This window comes from Scomber japonicus, chromosome 3, assembly GCF_027409825.1.
Source record: "Scomber japonicus isolate fScoJap1 chromosome 3, fScoJap1.pri, whole genome shotgun sequence".
Taxonomy (NCBI): domain Eukaryota; kingdom Metazoa; phylum Chordata; class Actinopteri; order Scombriformes; family Scombridae; genus Scomber; species Scomber japonicus.
The window spans coordinates 5796039-5818723 of NC_070580.1; the positions used below are offsets into that span (position 1 = coordinate 5796039).

Genomic DNA, 22685 nt, shown 5'->3' on the forward strand with positions numbered 1-22685 from the left:
TGACAAAATTGGGCATTTGCATATATAAAAATGTGCATTAGCTGCAACCACACACAAAAAAAGATGTATTTTATTTCCAATTTTGTATATTCAGGTGACATTAGGAAAAGTTTACCAAGAAGAAATTAGTATATGGTGTGTTCACAGCTCTCAAATGTAAAAAATGGTCAAAAAAGTCAACTTCTGTGTCCTGATACAAAGTTTTCCAGAGAGATAGAACTGTCTAAGAAATCCTGATTTTAAGTCTGAATACAAGATGAAATGATGTGTTAAAGTACTTCCTTGCAGTGTGGGGAACGTCTGTGTTTTCTAATTGTTGGTTTTCTAAGTGTTAACTGTGTTTCCTCCCTTTTTTTTCTGCTCTTCAGTGAAAAAGAAAAAGAACTGGAGCAAACATGATATGGGGCAAAGCACAGATATCAAAGCTGTTCAGAATGGCAGTCAAGTTTTTATAAAGGAGCTTCGCAGTAGGACATTTCCAAGGTAAACACCCATTTTACTACTTTTATACAACTCATTGAACTGTAACCCTTACTATTAACACATAAATTGGGTAATAATGTGGTGAGAGTAAAATCTGCCATATAATTAAAACACAATCTAATATGGATCACATCTACTAAATGAAGTTATAATCAAATTATTCACATTGATTTTGTCACATGGAATTTCATTAAGGACTCTTGAATATGTATATTCCTTTACATTTGAATAATTCCACTAGGGGGCACTGTTTAATAACTTTTCCAGATTGGATCACAGATAGTTTTATTGGCACGACAATCAACACTCATGTCATTTCCTCATTCTATGTAAAGCCAGTTAATTGCTTTTCATTTATCACAGTGCGGATGATGTGGTGGTTAAGCTCAGCGGCAGTCAGCTGTCCATGGAATACCTGGAGGAGAACGGCTTCAACGAGCCCATCATGGTGCAGAAGAAAGACGGTCTGGGTATGTCCATGCCGGCCCCCACCTTCTACATCAGTGATGTGGAGAACTACGTCGGTAAGGACTGTGATGTTACTGTGTCACTACTGTTAATATTACTGTAATATCTAGTAGTACTGCTGTATTATAACTGTGATTCATACAAGGGTTACTACTACTACTGGCACTGCATCCATTGTTATAAGGTTGTATAAATGACTTATATAACTGCTACTATTGCTTTTATTAATATGAGGACTACTGCTAATACTGCTACAACTACTCTTATAACCACTACCCCTAATAATACTCTGAATACTCCTTGTTTTGTTAGTGGAGTACTACAACTACTGCTTCTACAACCAGTACTAGCATCACTACTACTATTACTGCTGTTACTATTAATAATAGTGGAATTATTTTAGTGAATGCAACTATGACCACTAACCCTAACCCTAACCCTATAACTACTTCTACTACTGAGACCACTACTAACACACTACTACTACCACCACTATAATTACTACTACTTCAACTGTTTCCATAACAACACACACTACTGCTGCTAATAGCACTATTACTGCTGTTACTATTAATATTACCCAAACCACTATTAACACTTTCTTACACTACTACTACTACTGCCACTATAATTACTACTACTACCACTATAATTACTACTACTGCCACTATAATTACTACTACTGCAACTGTTTCCATAACTACAGCCACTACTGCTGCTAATTGCACTATTACTGCTGTAATAACCGGTGCTGTCACTTCTCCTATACTACTATTACAAATACAACTAATTCTTCACCAATACTACTGCTACTATTATACCTATACTATTATAGTACCAGTGCTACTGCTGTCCTACTGTTGCACTACTTTCATTAATACTATCACTACCGCTACTACAATTACCGCTGTAACTACCACTGTTACTGTTAGTAGAATTTAGGCTTTGATTAACAATTATTTTCATTATTGATTCAGTAGTACTAGTAGTACTAGTAGTAGTAGTACTAGTACAACTACTAATAACACTAATAGTACTGTTTCTGTAACTATAAAGTACTATATTACTACATTAAATCTTTACTATATATATTACTGAATTCCAGCTGTGGTGAAAGTATCCAAGTCCTTCAAAAAACACTGTACACTGTGCACTTGAGTGACTTTATGTATTTCATATTTCCATGTCACTTTATTATGCTTTGTACTCTACTACATTTATTTTCCAGCTGTAGTAACTATTGACTTTTCAAAATAAGATCCTCTACATGTAATGCAGTATTTTAGTGTGGTATTACTACATTTACCTCAGTAAAGGATGTGAATGCTTGTAGCTCCACTGTACTCAAGTGCAACTACTACTATCACTATCATCCTAATGCTACTACTATACTATTATGATTCCTAACTATATGAATATATCTTCATCTATAAAGCACCTCTAAGGTACATTGTGCAGTGTTGAAATAATAACATAAGGGAACAACACATACATATGAAAATGATTGAATAACTTTTGTTAAATACAAACAGGTCACTGCTAGTAATATGTATGCAGTGTGTATACACATTCCTAAGTGTGTACTGTGTTTAATGTGTGTGTAATACATTTTCATTGTCTCCTTCAAAGAATCTCAGAGATACTGTGTGTTCGTGTATGAATTTCAATAGGGGGCGCATCTGTTCTATATTTCCCCTGTGACCTGCTGCTCTGTGATGAGACCAGCTGTATATTGCAACAGGCATATTTTATGTGTTGTTTAACAGTTTCCTGTCTAAAGAAAATGTTTTTGCTTGTAGGTGGTTTAGTTTGTCTTCAGCTGGTTTTATCATGTCCTCTGTGTCCTCTGTGGTCATCTCAGGTCCTGACGTCGGCGTGGACGTGGTCGACGTCACCAAACAGACTAACAGCAAGATGAAGCTCAAAGAGTTTGTCGATTATTACTACAGCACAAACAGAAAGAAAGTGTTAAACGTCATCAACCTGGAATTCTCCGACGCAAGGTACGCACTCTGTCTGAAATGTACTTTTATTTAAAAAAAAAAAAAAAAAAGACAGAGAGAGATTTTGGCTGTTAAAGCTGCCAGTCTGGAAAATCCACGGTGCTCATTTCTTTTTCTGTTTTTCTGGGACAGGATGAACAGTATTGTGGAGAGTCCCCAGATTGTGCGGCGGTTGTCTTGGGTAGAAAACTACTGGCCTGATGACGCTCTGCTCGGCAAGCCAAAAGTCACCAAATACTGTCTCATCTGTGTCAAAGACAGCTATACAGACTTTCACATTGAGTGCGGTGGCGCCTCCGTCTGGTACCACGTCCTAAAGGTCTGTCACACTTCTGGTTAGAACATTATATTGGGCCAGAAATGTCTGTAATAAAAATATTGTATCAGCCAGTCAGTGTGGTGTGCCCCTGATAGGATGAGAAATCAGTTTATACTGCGCTCATTTGCTTTTGGAAGCTTGTATTCTGAATCTTTCAAGGGTCCTCAAGAGGAAATGTGGAATACATTACACTCCAATCTCTCATGTGGTGATGGTGCCAGAAAATCTGATTGCCTTTGTATTCGCAGGGAGAAAAGATCTTCTTCCTCATCAAGCCAACCTCTGCCAACCTGTCTCTGTACGAGCGCTGGAGGTCATCGTCCAATCACAGCGAGATGTTCTTCGCCGACCAGGTGGACAAGTGTTACAAATGCACTCTGAAGCAAGGCCAGAGTCTGTTCATCCCATCAGGTCAGAGCTGCACCGCTGTCATCATGGAGATACCTCAAACGTGATCTAAGACGAAAAGATGGGTCTATTATGTCAAACACGTGTGACCGAAGTGTGGCAGGGCAAAAAAAACCTGAAAGCTTCAAGTTCTAGTAGAGTTTCCATAAGATACCACATGTGTTTGAAATGATTGAAAAAACACATTTCAGTTGAAGGAGATGTTACATTTCATGCTGGAAAGATCAGTCAATGATACAATCAGTCGAATGACAGAAAAATGACGTTAAACTAACATTCATGATTGAACGTTTTCCCAATCTAGCCTTTCAAACCTGACAATGCTGCTTTTTTTTATATCACTGTAAAAAAAATGTCTAAGTTTTCATTTGGGTAAAACAAGGTATGTCTGAAAAACAGTGATGTGTATTATCTGTATTTTCTGACATGCTGTTCCAAAGTATTAATCGTTTTAAAAAAGACTGACAGATATTATTCCGTGACTTTAAATCTAATACATTTAAGACAATAATCAGGGTTCAAGCAACTGAAACATTTCACAACTCTTCAACTTTTTTGTGATGTTCCTTCCTAATTTTTTTTCCAGTTTGTATTTTCATGGTGTGATTTGCTTATTTTCATGGATAATGAAGAAAACGTGGGCAGCATGAAGTCAGCAGTTATAATAATGTGTGATGGCAGAACATTAGAGGGAGCGTAATCACTACAAACACACATGTACTGTACATGTCAGCGCAAAGACCATTGGAAAATAGCATTGATGAAGACAGATGCACGTCGACTCCAAATCACAACCTTATTGGGATCACTCAACGATTAATCCGGCGTTCGGACGCTCGAACATTCCGTAAAACTTCGACATGTGTGCTAACGTAAATAGCATCTTTAGAATTTGTTAGATGTAACAAAACAAATGTAAATAAGGAGATACGATTAGGACAGGTGGTCATTTTTGTAGTTTCCATTGCAAATATTGAATAATGAACACAAGTCTTTAGTTATTAGTGATGATATATGCTGTCCTTGGTTAACATGTGGTTGTCTCTTCAGGTTGGATCAATGCAATACTGACTCCAGTCGACTGCCTGGCGTTCTCCGGACACTTCGTCCACAACCTGAGTGTGGAAATGCAGATGAGGTTTGGACACTTGTCTAATTACACACACATTTATCCTTTATGCTAACCTTGGCATCGCTGTGTTTGGTAATTATCTATTTGTTTTAATTGCACGTGTCCTGCAGACATTCATGGAGATTTAGCAAAGCTGTTCTCTCATAGCAGTTTCCACTACGTTCCTCATTTAGGATTTCTAACTCCCAAATTCCATCTGTTTATGAATTCTTGACATTTGGAAATACCTTTGTGAATCGCACCGTTTTGTTGCAGTGAACCTGTTGGCAACGCATGACAATGTTTAGCTGAAAGCAGCTTGGTTTATTCTCCACAGAGCGTACGAAATCGAGAAGCGGCTAAAGGTCAAATCTCTCACCCCCTTCCCCAACTTCGAGACGGCGTGCTGGTATGTGGGACGACATCTCCTCGAGCGATTCAAAGGTGAAAACCCCTTAAATTAGTCTGAAGTATTTATAGATTGTAATATGTGGTATTTCTGTATAAACTTACATCCTCATTTAACTAGGCCCGTTTTCTCCAGAAGAACAGCATGAAAGCGGAGAACACACAAACAGCGTCAGAAGTGCCTCGTGCGCGTTTTCCTCCGCAGTGTATGTCTGCTGCACAGATGAGGAGCTGGATGCCCTTATATTATTTCAGTCATTAAATCGGTGAATCGCAGAGTTCACAGATGATTAGCTTCAAAAGGTTTGGCCCAGCTAGAATCACTTGCTCCATTACGAGGCTGTGTTTAAACTCTCCTCAGCTGGCTTGGGCCAACTGTTTATATTTCCACCATTTTCTCTATGTGTGTGTGTGTGTGTGTGTGTTGCTGTGTGTGTGTGTGTGATTACTATTGTGTGTGTGTGTGTGTGTGGTGCGCACTGCTTCTAACCCGCAAGTCCTCTCCATTAATATACCATTATTCTTTTTAACTTCAAGGTCTGTGTTTTGAGTGCAGGAAAAAGACTCACTTCACTTGCTGCTGCTATTTTGCCTTCATCTTATTAATTCTTTCCTGTTTTGGTGTGTATCCACTTCAGTGTAATCAGTATTGAGGCAAACACTCAAGCCCCTGAAAGAACCTTGGCTTAAAGACAACAGTCTCAGGAGGACAGGACTACTTAGTTATTGTTTTCTGCTGTTTAACTGAAATTAAAGAGGAAATCCACATTTATGCTGTGTAATAGGCCTCTAACAGTTCAATTTAGAGTGGTGAGTGTTTGCTATAACATGGAGCTAAGATAGTCAAACTATTATAAAGAAACATGAACAGATGTCATTTGGAGCTGTCACTGACTACATCCAGCGTTGTGTTTGGCTTACAGTGTAACAGTGTAGAGCTGAGATTTAGCTTTTAAACTACAAATCATGCATAGTTTATGGTTTTGAATGTGCTCTATGCAAGTTTAGATTTCTGGTGATGTATTTTTCTTTTTCCTCCAGACAGCCTTACAGTACATTTCCTTTTATTTTTGGATGGCGTGAACAGATAATGTAGACTCTTCAATAGTGTAATCTGTTACAGTGTACATCAAGTCTGCACTGATTTTATTCAGAGTTGCATTATAGTTGAAAACAGCAAAGCAAAACAAAACGACTCACATGATTTACTTTAAAAAATGCATAATTCACATGTGAACACAGATGTCACAAACATCCTGCTGGAATCAGCACACAATCATTATGTTTACAGGTTTTCTTCAGTATCACATTGTGATAGTTGTTTGTACATCTATGGCAACGGTGTAGACAGGAACTGCTGTCAGCTAATGCAGCACTTTTCATGATGCACATGTAACTAATTAGAAGGTTTTTTTTTCATAAAAACTGTTCCAGCACATGTACAGTACCGCTGACCTGCCAATCAATGGCATTTTAGAGGAACCTAATTCACACATATGATAATAGAGCAACAATACCATGAGCCTCTATATAATGTCAATAACTTAACGATAAAAAGGGTTAGGACTTATGAATTACTTTTACTAAATTAAAGATCAGAGGAGAATGTGTTGATGGCTTATCACAAACAAAGTTTGGTCAGGATACAGTTTTGAAACCATTTCAAATATTTGCATGGCTGCATATAGTCACACGTGTTGTCCTCCTGGGTCAAAACTGATACAGTCTTGTTTGACTGTTTCTAAAGTACAAATTATCAGCCAGTTCCATGAAAGTAATGATGATTATAGTTGCAAAGAATGGAATGTAATATGAAACCATCCATGTGATTTTCAGGCATGTAGATGAAATAAATCCATTTTTCTGATATAAAACATTTCAAATTTGACCTGAGGACAACAGGAGGGTTAAAATGACAGAAACAGACAGCAGATTAGATCTAAAATAACATTATTTTAAAGAGTCTGCTTTCTGGCTAATGTGCTCTGCAGATCCTGTCTGTATTCAGACTAATATAGAAGAGTAAAAAGACACATCACTCTATATCATGACTAAACAAGCACCAGTGAGCTGTGTGTTTTTGAAATGACCAGCTGACCACCTCTTCTCCTAAACTCCTGATTCATATCAGGTCAACATTTGAATCTGATACATACATACATAGGCTACATAGTTTGAAATCAGGACCTTCAGTCAGTGTGTTAATATGTTATGATGCTGTCGATGCAGGTCAGAAAGCAATGGTGCTGCGTGGTAAAGCCAGCATGAATGGAAAACGGAGAATATCCCTTTATGCTGATGACATGCTTTTATATCTATGTAGCTCCTTCATTTGTTTACCAAAAACACAAACACTTAGTCTGCTTGAAGACTTGGTCAAAATATTGGGATGTAAAGTTAATCTGCAAAAGCATTGGATGCTACAGCCAAGTTATTTGAATGTAATTCATTCTCCACTTAAAGTAACCACACACACACATTTAAGCACTTAGGAATCAAGGCTACACATGACTTAAAAGACTTCTTTAAAGCTAATATCCCCCCACTGCTACTTTGCCTGAAACAAGATTTGCAACATTGGGAACTTTTATCATTAGGAAGAAGAATCAATATAATCAAAATGAAGCTGCTGCCCACATTTTGATATGTTTTTTAATGTATTGATGTCTTTTTAATCAACATATTTGTTTGTCCATAGACAAGTTGATATCTATTTATTTAGAATGAGAAAAAGCCTCCATTACATAAAGGCATGTTATATTTACACATAAGTGTTTATGAAAGCTATTCTGTTTGATTACTAAATGGCACAATAATACTATAATAGGGATGAGGGTATATTGTGTTTATCCAACTGTACTTGTGATTTATTGCATTTTATATGACTTTAGATACCAATGCAAAAAGCAAAAAAAAGAAAAAACATTCCTAAAAGACTACCACAAATGTTTGCTGTGATGTAAACCATACTTGATTTTTAGTAAATGGGCTATAACGCACAAAACCACCCTTAAGTATACATAGTATATACAGTAAAATCCTTTTAAAAGCCTTTATGTCATTGTACTGTTAACATCTGAGACAGAACATTTAGCTTTTTGTTAGAATCACAGTGGGTTCCAGCTACATGTTGTACATACAGTAGTTATATTTGACATTTGAGGTGATTTACAGATGCACAGTGATCCAAAGTGAGTGAGCAGGGAGGTATTGATTGTCTTCTTTAAGAACATTAACGCCTCACTTGGCTATCTTATTTTCACGTCTGGTAAATGGAAGTAACAGGACGGTTTGTCCAAACACAGTCGCACTGCTGACAGAGTCGCTCTCCTGTTGGCTTGTCTTGCTGTCTCTTTATAACAACACAGACTGGAGTGTCAGCTCATCTGTTCTGATGTTAGTGAGAGGCTTACTCTCTCACATCCTGTAAATCTCTGCTGAGCTGGACATATATATACACTCTGGAGTTTGACTTCTTTATCTCTTGACTTCTTCAACATTAAAAAGTCAAGATTCATTCAGTAATATTTGCATTTCTTCTTCTGCAGGTTTACACAAAGCAAATAAGCAACCAGCTCCATACCTGATACACGGTGCCAAAATCATCAATGGAGCCTTCAGAGCTTGGACTAAAAAGCAGGTACGGATACATCAGGATGCATGCGAACAGTCAGTTGTCCATCTTCAATGATATCAAAGTAATGAGAGTCTGGTTTGTTTCCTCCTGACAGGCCCTCTTGGAACATGAAGACGAGCTTCCAGAGAACATGAAACCCTCGCAGCTCATCAAGGATCTTGCCAGAGAGATTAGACTATCAGAGGTGTGTGTCTGTTCTGGGTAGAAATGTCATATGATGAAGATCTAATTCATGATATTATGTTCACTGGAACCTGTTCAAACATATTTTACCATGAAGCTAGTACTGAGGATGATTCCTGAATCATTTTTGTAACCAATGATATAGCACTAGTTTCAAGTCAAAATATTACCTTGACCATAGCAAGAGGTCTTGAAGACTGGTGATAAGCTCATCTAAATGTAATGACCCAACTGTTTCCTCCTACATAAGCCTGTCACAATAATTATAGACTTATCGTACAATAATCTAATTATCGACACCATCATGTCTTTTTGGACTTATCATATGATACATGGACATGACCTTAATCATTTTTTTGACCTTAGTATTGCCACACTTCACATTAGCAGCTAAGAGGCTATTCATGTCACATTGGCTAAACAAGTAGTGTCCTCCATTCCTCACTGTGTACGTCCTGAGTGGAGACTGCAGAAGAATTAAAGGTAATAACTCTGTCCTCAACCAAAAAGTGTAGCACCCACTCTCCAATCCCCCACCCCCGTTACATTATTATTATATTGTATTATCATTATATCAGTGGTATAAAATAATCTTCAAATGACAATAATATCATTTATCGTGATTATTTCTGAGACAATATATCGTCCAACAAAAGTATTCATTGTGACAGGCCACAAGCTTTCCATTTTATTAAGATTTTATGTGGATATACCAAAAAAACGGATTGGTCAGAAGAATAATTAAAGCATGACACAGCCTGATCACACACAATACATCCATCAACTGGTGAAATCTGACACTGCTGTCATATCTACAGCACATCTCTTTAACTCCTTGTGTCAAGCTGTTGAACTAAGGTGTCTCAATTTGTGGTTTAAATAGATAAATGTAAAAATCTGGTTCAGTGTAGGCTTGTATTTGTTAAATTATTGATTGATTGATTAAAAGTTACACAAGCCTAAAGTGATGTCTTTAATTGTTAATGTTTCTAAATCTAAAGCTATTCAATTTAAAATGAGGTGAAATGAAGAGTTGTTTTATGTTTGTGTATATGTGATTTGTACAATCATCATTTATTCAGCCCAGTGTCAGTACAGTTTTAATCAAAGGTTGCTAAATAACATCAATTCCTTTCTTTTAACCTCTAGAATGCAACAAAAGCCATCAAGAGTGAGCCCAGCATCAAGGTTCCAGTGGAGGAGCCCCCATCCACACACTCGGAGCCAGAAGAGCCCGTTTCCCCAGCCCACGTCCCCTCGCCCAGCAGAGAGAAAGCCAGAAAGAAAGCCTCCAAACCCCCGAAACCTCCCAAACCTCCCAAACCCCCAAAGATGCCCAAAGCCCCGAAGCCTCCGAAGGTGCCGAAAGTCAAGGAAGGAGGGAAGAAGAAAGCAAAGAAGGCGAAAGAGTCATCGCCGCCTCCTAAACCCTCCAGCTTTGCAGCGCTGGAGTCTCACGCAAAAGACATCTTGAGTAAAATGGACCAGCCGAAGAAGACCAAGGTAAGTGGAGGAGAAATTGATGGAATCCTTAGATATTACTTCATGTGAGCCATTTTGCATCCCCTCTAATATAAAGACAGCAAGCTAGTAATACTGTGGATGATTTTTTTATGTGAATTTTGCGTCTTTCTTCATATATTTCAATTTCCAGGCTGTAAAGAATGTCCTGAGCATGTCAGAGAAGGAAATCTCAAAGCAGAACAACGTAGAGAAGTTTGAAATGAGAGAGCAGAATAAAAACAAGACCGAAGCAAAATGGAAGTATAAGGTAGGATGATTTCAACTGTCGTGAATGTAAAAATAATGGTTGCTCGTAACAGGCCAAAGTAAACGGTATCACAGTCCTTCCAGCGTTCAAATAAACCCAAGGCTCGGTTGTCCTTTAGAGAAGAAGACTCTCGCAGTCTTGTGAAGGTTACAAACCCAGCAGGGAAAACAAAACAAAAAAAGCGGGATCATCCAAAAGTGATTTGCACACTTCACTTCAAAGCAATCAGCAAAAATAATGATGCGGCCCAAGTCGCACATTTGAGGCCTGCAGCTCATCAGAGCCGCTCCAGAAACATCCACCATCCCAGAGTTTACCTAATGGAATTACGCCACGTTCATATCCACCGCGTTCCATCTAAGTATTTACACATGCCCTCATCTCTTCGTATCGTTATTGTCGAACGAAACAGGGAGGCTTTTTCGGAGCAAAAGTGTAATTTTTGTTGAACGGAAGACATTAGAGGGTTTTAGTTTCATGGAAAATTCAATGCCAAACTGCTGTGGAATGTTTGCCGTCCCTCCAAGGATCTCTCCATCCAACTTGCTCGTCCACATCACAAGCCAAGCATTTGCAGATGGGAAGCGGAGAGACCCTGTCAGATGTTCACCAAGGTCACCGGAGACCACATCTTCACTCGTGATTACTGTTAAATCATGTAAAAGTTCACAGCTCCTCTCTGCACAGCGTGCAGGGTGATTAGACCTGTATGTTAGAATTAAAAAAGATCCACGGGATAATGAGAGATTTCAGTTTAGGGTTACATCACGTTGTCACATGCTTTTAACTCGCTAGACAAAATTGTTGAGGAGTGAATATTTGAAAATGTATATTGGATTTCAGTTAATTACACAGTCTGCTTGGTGGTGATGTTTATGGCAGGCGCTTTGCATTCCTCTTTAGTTTAAATTGGGTCAGAAAACGTCTTAAGTGAACATGATCCATTGAGATTACCATCATGATGAGTTCAGTCATTTAACAGTACGTTTTTTATTTAAATCCAATCACTCCCTTATGCTTCTACAGAATAACCATTCTGTTTAAAACAAGTGTTGATTAGACAAATATTAATATACTTCTATTGCTTTTGTCATGTAACAGAGGTATAAATCCAAACAAAATAGCCCTGTGTGCTTGGATTGAGTTTAATTGCAGCAGTCATTTGATGACAGGTATTTTGCCTTATTTCTAATAAGAGTTTGTAGTGTTCAGTTAGGTCTGCTAAAACATAAGCAGAATAGATGAGAGGACTGTAGTTTGTACTCAAAATGAAGTTTGGGAGTCAAGATACTCAAACAAGAAGGAAATGTGATATTGTGCTGATTGTGACGATGTCCAGATTCAAACTATTGCTTAAGTTTACATGAGTAACAAAAACCATCCAAAACAAATGAAGCCCCAAACTGTGCTGCTGCCAAGCAAATAGCGTCCCAGTACTGCTTTGCTATTTGCAAGTATCTAAATTAGATCACACATTTGGCGCAAATTGGCCCCTTTTTATGCAAATGAGTGTCATTTCAAAAACAGTGTAATTCCCAAAGACCACTCCTAAAAGCCACAAGCAGTTAGAGTGAAATTTAGTGGTAACTGAAGCCCACTCACTCCTCTTTCTCTCTCTCCCTCTACTCAAATCTTCAAGCTTGTAAGACTTGAATGATATTGAATTGATTTTGAATGAAAGGGGTGGAATCTTCAGTCAGACATGGAGGGATGGGGTGGGGGGTAAATTGGGTATAGGGCTGGTGAGAACTGCAGGGCTAGATAGTTGTCGGTGGTTTAATCGCTATAAATGACCCTTTTTGCATCTCACTCAGTCATTTGAGACATGTTTAATATAAACAAGTATAATCTTGAAGAGTGTGAAGCTGCACTATTCCATATTGAATTTTCAAACTTTCATATATCTGTGATCACGTAAAATTGGTCAATAATGTAATTATATGTGTCATTTAACACCGCTGTGATTTTATTTTATGTGCTTATATAACACGATTTCCTTCTTAACTTTACAGAATAGTAAACCAGATTCCCTGCTGAAAATGGAGGAGGAGTGCAAATTTGACAGAACACCGCTGTCAGGCAATAAAGACAAATTCAGCTTTACTACGTCTCACAAGAAAATGCTGGGGTATGTATGGAATGGCTTTGATTGCCGTATAAACGTTTCATGAAAGGTCTCTGGAGAGGAGAGCGTGTTAACCTTCTCATGTGGTGTATTACGGTGATTATAGAGCTATGTGGCTATCAGCACTATATCCATTAGGGCTAATTCAAGGACTTCTCACAGCGAGTGCCTGGCTGAGCCTCGTATCACTCCCTTATTGTCTTGCGGTTTCCTCTCCAGCTCCAAGACGCTGAAACCTCAGACCAACTCAAGTGTTTTCGGATCATTACAAAACCTAAAAGAGGACAAAAGCAAGCCAGTGAGAGACGAGTATGAGTACGTCTCAGATGAGGGGGAGCTGAAGATTGACGAATTCCCCATAAGGCGGAAAAAGAACACCGTTAAGAGAGATCTTTCCTGTGAGTATTGTGTTGTAAAGACTTGGTTCTTTTTTTTGATTTCAGTTTATTCAAGAGCTGGGTAGTAAACCTCAACGCTTAATGAATATACTTAAATGTGCTGAGTATCCAAAAGTGTCAAATACCCCCAAAAATGGCATTAAATACATGGTCAGATTCTGAGGTTTACTTATTCTTGGATCAGATATCTCCTGATGTAAACCAGCAAACTTTTTTTAACTTTAGAGTTTATTTAATATTTCCAAAGTTCTTTAGTTGATACTGGTGCAGCAAGATTTTCATCACATAGCAAAACATTTAAAATAGTCTGGTTTAAGACCTTTGACTCACCCAACATCTGAATCAATTCAGTGACTCAGGTTATGTGTCATGCTGATTGATGGCAATTTGCCCAGGTTGGATAAACAATCACCCAGTCACTGCTTGATGATGAATATGATCCATAAAAATGGGTAGGCTAGAAAATACTTGTTCCCGAATCTAAGGTATCGAGAACAGTGTCCTACTATCAAAAATGAAAACGTATTTACTTCAACACTCTGTGAACTGTTACTCATTGACAACTTTTTTTTGTGCAGTTTTGTCAGACATCAGAGAACCCATTCAGCCAGCCAAAAAAACAAAGTTCCAACCCTTGGTGACCAAGGTATGTATCTACATCTACACTATCTCTGACAACTGAACTTCACAAACCTTTAACAAATATTGTGACTCATCTACTAAGCAGCTAATAATTAAACAATGTGACCGTGTTACATTCTACTATTGATTAATAAAACACTGGATCAAACAATAAGTTACATTCTTGGCTGAACTGGCAATGGACGAGGCCTATAACCCTGAAAGTCTGCCCAACAGTGAAGTTACACCATTGGCTGGTTGGGTTTGGAGTGTCCCTATTGGCCGTTGAGCATTGTAAAAGAATCAGTGAGAACATTATTCTATTACATCCTGAATTTATCAGAAGGTAGAACGTTCTGGAGTTGAGGACTCCCACGTCACGATTGCGCGACAGTTGGAGGATCGTGCAGAGGCATCATAGCAGCTGACCAGGACCAGGAGCGTCATGTCGTTCCTCGTGATGATGTCGGCAGCTCACCTGGTGGTGCAAACCAACGTTGGAAGGACAAACCTCCGACCTCCAACGCTGGTTCGCACAGCTTTGGTAGCATCCGAACCTGGACGAACCAAACCAGCTTGCAGAGTAGGAAAGAGAAGTCCAATGCACTGAGAGGCCTGAGGGAGAGCCAAATAACAATCATTCTGATAAACCCTTACTTCACTACACTTTACCAAACAAACATCACTGTTACTGTTATTCCTTGTTTATTGAGCTTTAATAGTTTTCATATGATTAGATAAAAAAAGAAACACACATGAACCAGAACATGCTGCAATGAACTTTAAAGCTTGGAATTTTAAGGCAGATGCATTCTGGGTAAATGAAACACTCTCTGAGCTGTGGACCACCACAGACTAATGAGGGAAATAGCTGTGGTGTGAAGCGAGGAAGAGGAAGAAACAGACTAATACCAGATGCTCTCATGTTTACTAATGAGAGGTCACTGGAAACCATATCGTAACCTTGATCTGATGTTTCACTGCCTATTCTCACTGAGCTTTAACTCTTCTTCCAAGCTCCAGTCACTTAGTTCCAGTCAGGTCCAAGGCTGGATTACTTCCACACAGTCCCAAAGGCCTCAGACTTGTTGCGTGTGTGTGTTGGTATACAGTCATTTATTATAAATATGCACCAAAGGAAAATAAAAATGGATGATATGCTGCATATTCCCAAATGAATGTGTTTAACCAAATTGCTGCTAAGAGGGGGTCAGTAGGAGCCCACAGCTCATTTGGGGCCCTCTAGTGGGTTAATCCAGCTATGATCACATCATAAACAAAGAAACAGCAACAAAATGTCATTAGGAATAAAAATAATAATAATAATAAAACTGAAATAGCTGAAATCTAATCAAATCAAGACAATTTGTTTCATTTGTCACAATGTTGAAGTAATGCCATATTCCTTCTGCACAATCCAACCCAACATTTTTCCCCACTGGCCCACTTGGACAGTAGATCAGAGTTTTATTGGCTGCTTGAATATTTTCACTGGCTCAACAGCCAAAAAATGAAAATAACCTTTATTCCATAATTTTGGTGATTTATTCATTGTGTACATAATATGTACAACAGTGAAGTTCCCTTTAGATTTGCTTGCTTTCCTTTAGTCACGGATATGAAATGTTGATATATTACGGAAATATGCAAAATATATAATTATTGTATCAGTAAGTGAATGGTGTATAAATGTAGGTGTAAAGCCAGACAAAATGAAGTACACAGGAAGAGGAGAACAGAATGAATGGACCAGCTTTATAATCAAATCTTGAGCCAATGTTCTCGTTAAGTTGGACCAGCGTTTGTTTGTGTCCGTGCGCGTTCCCTCCACGTTCCCTCTGTCTGCTTCTGCGTGCCACCTGTCCCCCCACAGACATGGAGTTAAAAGAACGAAAAGGAGAAAAAGAAGAGGAGGAAAAATGAAACAGAAACTCAGATCATCTGTCTTCACAGTAAATCATCTGTTGAGTGTTTGACGCTTATTTATTTCTGCTTCAGAACGTAACCGCTGTGAAACAATCGGAAAATATTGTTTTATTTCTGTCGTTCACTGGTTTGTTTGCCCGGTTGTGCGCTCGCTCTCTCTCTGTCTCTCTCTCTCTGTCTGCCTCTCTCTGTCTGTCTCTCTCTTTCACCCTTTCACTCATGTCAAAGCCTAACTTTACTTCTCATGTCCTCCCATCTTCCTAACCCATACACCTTCGACACTGATTCAACTTTCCCTGCCTAAACCTTGGGTCGCTTTCTCCCCCAATCAGAGCGTGGACTCCTCAGACGAAGAGACTCTGCACATAGACACAGAGGTCAAGCCTGAGGTCAAAGGTCGCAACTCTAAGGTCAAGAAAAAGGGCGGCAGTGCTGCTGGGATCCTGGACCTGCTGCAGGCCAGCAAGCAAGTGGGTGGGATTGACTACAGCACCAACAGGTAGACTTGACTTCCCCTGATGTCATTACTTTCTGTTTCTTCACTCAGTTTCTTTCAACAGTGGTGGAACTTTCACATCTTAACCACACTAGGATTACAGCACATTCACAGCATTACTCTATATAAATGGCTCCCAATGGACCCTCTTTTTTTTCCTTCCCCCTTTCTCAGTTAATGAATTTTACGTCTTACGCTCCTTAATGGGGCGACTTACTGACAAACAAACGGCCCGCTTAATGACTGATATAATTGGATGAAAAAGCTGAATTTTATAACTTTTTGCTAGAGCTGAAAAATCCACTAGCAGCTAAAGCAAGAATTTCGGTGGATTCTGTCAGCAGTTTGTGTTAAGTCAATGTTTGCTTCATCCCGCGTTAATTCATCAAACGCAGCATGGCTCGAGGCTCTTCCCTTTGCCGTTTTTTGCTGTTTGCTGTTTAGTTCAGCTCTTGATGGTCTATTTCCACCACATTGAAAGCTACAAATGAGCAACGAAAGAAAGAAAGAAAACATCGGCTGAAATATGTTAATTTCTCAAATTGTTTTGGTGCTTTGAAAGGGAGCTGGGAGAGAGCTGGAAACGAAGCGACCGCAGGTCATTACGGCAGAGTTTGATCGTCACTGTGCTTGTTGTTGCAGCTCAGCAGATAATAGTTTAATAGGTGGCAACGTTGACAGTGTCAATTTATTTTTCTAGCTGCTTCTTAAAGTAATCAAGTCCACAGAGAATATTTAGATTTGACAGTGTTTTGATTTGCTCTTCAAGATTTTTGCTGCGATTTTTCAACCTTTTTTGCAGTTGTCAGATGATAATGATGCTTAATAGCACAATTGGTGACATTTACATCCACTTTAAAGTCTTTTTCCAAATATTTCTCTCACTCTTCTCCCCTTCCAGCGTGTTGACTGCTGTGTAATGGCTGTGTTGTTGTGTATTTCTTATTGACGTACTTACAGTCAGCCACCTGCATCTCCCAGCACACAGGAGGCCATTCAGGGCATGCTGTCCATGGCCAACCTGTCGTCTTCAGACAGCTTGCAGCAGCCGTGGAGCAACAGCCAGTCCAAAAACAATAGCCAGTCGAAGAGCAACTCGCACAGCTCGCAGGCCAGCAAGAAGGCCGGCGGAGGGGTCGGAGGGGGCAACAACAGCAAGCGGCCCGCCAAACGCCTCCCGAAGAAGCCCCGGAAAAGCAGCAGCATCGAGAGTCTGGATTACGACGACGACCAGGATCACATGGACGCCTGCTTCAAGGACTCAGATTATGGTAAGCGCCAAAACGCCAACTCATTCCTGTTCTAGTGAAGTCTGATTTGAAAAACACGCTTGGAGGACTGGAGCTCATCGAGGTCATTTCAGTGTCATGGGGCTATTTTTTAAGCAAACAGATGAGAAAATAATTATCTGCCTTGCGTTATACTCGCCGCTGCTAACAGGTGCTGTTAAAAACAGATTGGACCCTGATGGATCAACATGTGGGTCTTTAATTCTAAATCGGTTCTGGAATTTGTCATTAGGAATAGATGATAAGGTTTATGTTTATTTTTCGTGCCTCCTTTCCAAATCCGTCCTTTCGTGTTGCTCCAAATTTGTGATCTTTTTCTTCTTCGGAAACTCTTTGTGAACTCCGTCCAAACACAGCTGTTTGGACCCTCCCAGCTTGTTAATAAGCCATTAACACAAGTTCCCAATTGTTATTTTACATGCTTTTCGAACTTCTAATTAGTGTCTAATTAGTTGTTCGTAGCACGAACGTTCTCCTCAGGCCAGCATGAAGCTTTCTGTCAGGCTGGCACTCTTTTCTTCTCTTGTAAACAGGCCATTTTTTATCTTGATCATCCAATTATCAGATATTAAAAGGACTAGATTGGAATGGTTGTGCTGCAAGCAGGCGGAGAGAAGGGGGCAGTCAACAGCTGTCTCACAGCTGTCTTCTGCATGCTGTCACTGGAAACTATTTTCCACCATTTTAGATGCGTGGAAAGCAGAAATGAAATAAGTGCACTTAATTCACATTTCACGCTTTACATATCTGACAATAATTGGCAGTTAATGTTTAGTTTTTGTACATCCTCTCTTCTGAAAACCTTACACGCATGATTTGGAAACAATATGTTTCATTTTTGGATTTTAGTTTACCCCTCGTTGGAGTCGGAAGAGGATAATCCTGTTTTCAAATCCAGATCGAAAAAACGGAAAAGCAGTGACGACACTCCATACAGCCCAACAGGTATATACTGAAGGATAAGAAGTGACACATTTATGTTCTACTCTTTAAAGTCTCATGCTTTAAACATGTACTGAACCTAAATATCCCACCATAGCCCGTGTAGGACCCTCGGTTCCTCGACAGGAAAGGCCTGCGAGAGAAGGAGCCAGAGTGGCCTCCATAGAAACAGGGCTGGCAGCGGCTGCAGCAAAGCTTTCACATCAGGTACGTCAGCCAACAGTCGCTTTTAACATTAATAACCATTGTTCTAGTGACTAAAAAGAACAATGTGTCAAATAGGAGGAGCAGCAGAAAACAAAGAAGAAGAAGAAAAGCACCAAAAAGAAGGCAATAACGATTGAGGAACCCCCGAAAATCTCTCAGGACAGTAGCTCGCCGGAACATCATCTGGACTCCCAAGATGGTAGCCTGACAGACCACGAGTTCAACACTGGAACGGTCAAGTCGCCGGGGGGGCCGCAGCCCATGGCACCGGGGGTTTTCCTCAGCCACAGGCGACCGTCCATGTCCTCTCCCAACAACAGCACCAACTCCACAAGCACCAACAGCAGCAGCCTGGCCAAGGGAGAACGTGGCGGGTCAGCAGACGCCAAAGGTGAGTCATGCTAACGACACACACGGCTAAACTAGCAGACCAGTAGAACCAGAGAGCGATGAAGCTAAATGTGTGCTTCCTAGCAAAAAGACGGTGTTTTAAAACATGAGTGATTGTGAGGTTTATTGATGAGTCATTGTAGCTAGTAAGCTAACATGTAAGCTAACCAGTAACATGCTAAAAGTAGCAAACTGTACTCAAAAGCTCCGGTTAGCAGGAAAACTAGCTACCTCATAACATTTTGTCTTTAAAGATGTTTGCTTGGGGTTTTTTTGTATGATTGAAACCAGGTAAGTCCCATTTATATCTTGTTAAGATAAAGAAAACACAGTAGCACTCCGTATCTTGTGATTATTACAAAATTGTTAAGTTGTTGTTGTTTTTCACACATCTTTTCACCAAAATGTGTTGTCATGCTTTTATTTTATCTTTTTTAAAGTATCATTAGGGTGTTTTAAAGGTTTTCAAAGTAGTCTGAAGCATCTGTGGAGTGAACAGGTTCATGATAGAAAGATGTGCTCAGTACTTTGATGCAGCAAGTACATTCATTCATTTTTGTGATTTTCAATTCTTATTAGGGGAAGCTTGAAAATGTGTAGTTTCACATTTTTGTAAAAGGTAGTATGGTAATAATAGTTTTGTTTTACAGGGGAGTAAAAGTCTTAATTTCTCTCGATATTGACACAAATTGAGTTCAAGTTATTAGAACAGCAGGAACACGCTCGCTGACTTGTCTCCTGTCTCTTCTTGTTCTTTTCACAGCTAAGCGGCTAAAGAAAGGCATGGCAACAGCCAAACAGAGACTTGGAAAGATTTTAAAGATCCATCGAAACGGAAAGCTCCTCCTGTAGCATGCAGCAGAACTATTGTAGGACTGGGAATTCATGAGCTGGGTCCCACCCCAACCTCACCCCACCCCCCAACCCACCCACCCCCCGTTCACTGATTAAAGCCAACAATGGAAAGGAGAAGAGAAGAGAAAAAAAAACTGAAACAAGACGGGAGAGACGAAGAAAATCATGCATTTTTCAATTTCTAAGAAGAACATCACGCAAATAGGTTTTTGCCTCTACTTATACTTTATAACTTTCAGATATTAAAGTGTACAGAACCTACTATAAATATTTTTTAAGAGAACATGTCTCATTTTACTACAGCTGTCAGTTTATCAGGGGTTGCTAAAACATGAAGTAGAAGTACATTGCAGTCATTCCAAGATTTCTGAAAGTATCCCTTGCATGTATTCAGTTGCATGTGCGCTTGGGTCAGGGTTTGGGGATTTTACAGATTAATTCCTATATATGGATGCAGCTTATCATTGCCACGCTGATGATCGAAGAGTTGAAATGGGAAAAAAAATCACATCCTTCCTTTTTTTTCTTTCTTTCCCCAGCCAAGATTGTGTTTATCATAACAGCACCGTTTTCTTTTTTTTTGATTGGAGTCAACTCGAGCATTTACCTCTTTATGTTAACACTTAAGTTTGCAAAGCACTATCAGCAGTGATATTTATTTATTGGTGTCGAGTCATAGATAGGAAGCGGGGATTTTGACGGGACGACCGTAAAGCACAAAGTGACTCATGAGTAAAACGCTGCATATTAAACAGCAGCAGCAGCGTCCGGGCGTTCCTCACATTTAAACATAGGATCATGTGGACCGAGGGGTTTTTGGTAGGTTTCGATACGAAAGGCATAGGATCTGTGACACTATATGGAACCTGTAGCCAATGATAAGCCTCATCCATGTCAGGTCTGCAGTTACATGGAGATACTTTCTCTCTTCTTTTGCTTTCACAGGCAGCACCAACAACCGGCTTCACACAGTACAGTATATAGAATGTAGCTTGTACATAGCCTTTTAAATTACTACTTTTTGTATCCTTTCCCCTTCAGGCTTAATTCTACATTTTTACTGGTTTTGCTAATTATGAATAAATGAATAAAATATATATATGGATATACAGTATAGTCCTAATTTTTAAACCTTTATTTTATTTTGGGTTGTTTTTTTATAGCAGAGTTTCATTTTTAACTTGTTTTTTTTTTTCGTTACATTTTAAAAGGTGTTGCCTGGAAAACAACTGAAGAAATAATACATTTTATTGTCATATGGCCTTACATACACAAAGCTAATTGTATTGTGATTCTGTTTGAATAAGAGACGAAGCTTTGAGGAAAAATATAAATGGAGAAAAAAGAAGAAAAAAAAAAAAAACACCCAACACTTAAAGTTTCTATGACCAGCCTCTTGTTCGAGTTCTAGTATCCTGAAGGTTTCGGAATTATTTTACTAGCACCTTGTGAAGTGTTTATGTGTCAGTGATGTAATTTATTAATGTTTGTAGCTTTTTTATACTTGTACAATTCTTAAGAGTTTTTTTTTTGTTTTTGAATATTTCATCAACTTGTGAAATTACCCTTAGCAGACAATTTGTTTCTTTTCTTTTTTTTCTTTTTTTCTCCTTTTTTTTGAGATGTGTGTGTTTTGGGGGGCATAAAGAACATTTACACACTAGAAATTACATTAGCAAACCTTTTTCTTTTTTTTTTTCTAATCTCCATCCTGTCTTCACTCAATGTTTATGTCATCATGGCGTCATGGTAAACATTTCCAATGTGACATTATTATTATTGTTACTATTCTAGTTATAAGCAGCTTCGTCATCACCTCCATCACGCCGTTTTTTTGTTTTTGTCTTTCTTTTTCGGTCAAAACATTTTTAACACGGTTTTAAAGTGCTATACTGTATAGCAGCAGTGTTTTAGTCACAGATGTACACTATGCGTCCACTTCTCGGAAAGAGAGATGCGCTCCGATCAAACTCTGTCAGTGGGACATATTTTCAGGTTTTTATTTGTACAATATGTGTGTTGCTTTGTTGTGGGTTATTTTTGTATGTCCGACCTATTAAATGCATCCACTGTGCCAGGACAGTGAATGATACCTGTTGTAGCTGTCTTCCCTTACTGTTATTTACAGTACTAGTAAGTATTTACAATCCTTTTTGACCTGAATCTATATTTTTCTGTATTTAGACGATTCTGTTTGAGATCATGGCTCACTTTTTTAAGACGTCGAGAAATGGCAAATTCCGAGGAACAAACATATTGTTGAATGATATGATTGTCCGCCTTGTTTACTTTTGCAATACAGTTACTGTGGAAAACCTACTTTGTAATGTGTTCCTCTCCCACTTGCAATGTTACGGCTTCTGTGGTGACGACTAAAAAAATGTTTTTCCTGCCTCACATTGTCATGCTTTTGCAGTCGCATCAAACTCAAGCACCACACTGATCAACAAAGTGAAGCGGCACTGGTTGTTTTAACGGAGAATCAGCCCCGCGCTTCAAGCTTCTGGACTGAGTCTTTGAGGTCTCGCCTCCCGGAGCTTTAGCAGCTGCTTTAGCTAAGCCATTAATTAAAACCCAGCCAAAGTCAACACCATTAAAACTGTATTAATGTAAAAGTGCTCTCGAGTAGTCAGACTCTTTTTACT

General features: G+C 39.1%; 1 protein-coding gene across 3 annotated transcripts in view; it reads left to right on the top strand.

The window, feature by feature from the left end:
* phf2 (PHD finger protein 2) overlaps window positions 1–22132 on the top strand; it is a 35944-nt gene extending 13812 nt beyond the window's left edge. Inside the window, exons 3-22 of one of the 3 annotated variants that reach the window (XM_053316075.1) lie at window positions 369–483; window positions 847–1007; window positions 2813–2954; window positions 3087–3273; window positions 3522–3684; window positions 4732–4819; window positions 5130–5236; window positions 8749–8840; window positions 8932–9021; window positions 10170–10523; window positions 10675–10791; window positions 12804–12919; window positions 13136–13314; window positions 13893–13960; window positions 16194–16360; window positions 17318–17628; window positions 18496–18591; window positions 18686–18795; window positions 18871–19186; window positions 19949–22132. In XM_053316075.1, coding sequence (XP_053172050.1) covers window positions 369–483; window positions 847–1007; window positions 2813–2954; window positions 3087–3273; window positions 3522–3684; window positions 4732–4819; window positions 5130–5236; window positions 8749–8840; window positions 8932–9021; window positions 10170–10523; window positions 10675–10791; window positions 12804–12919; window positions 13136–13314; window positions 13893–13960; window positions 16194–16360; window positions 17318–17628; window positions 18496–18591; window positions 18686–18795; window positions 18871–19186; window positions 19949–20037 — 3068 coding nt within the window. In that variant the 3' untranslated portion in view covers window positions 20038–22132. The remainder of the gene's footprint in view (window positions 1–368; window positions 484–846; window positions 1008–2812; window positions 2955–3086; window positions 3274–3521; window positions 3685–4731; window positions 4820–5129; window positions 5237–8748; window positions 8841–8931; window positions 9022–10169; window positions 10524–10674; window positions 10792–12803; window positions 12920–13135; window positions 13315–13892; window positions 13961–16193; window positions 16361–17317; window positions 17629–18495; window positions 18592–18685; window positions 18796–18870; window positions 19187–19948) is intronic. The other 2 variants (XM_053316076.1, XM_053316078.1) reach the window with 2 other exon arrangements.
* The last annotated feature ends 553 nt before the right edge of the window (window positions 22133–22685 follow it).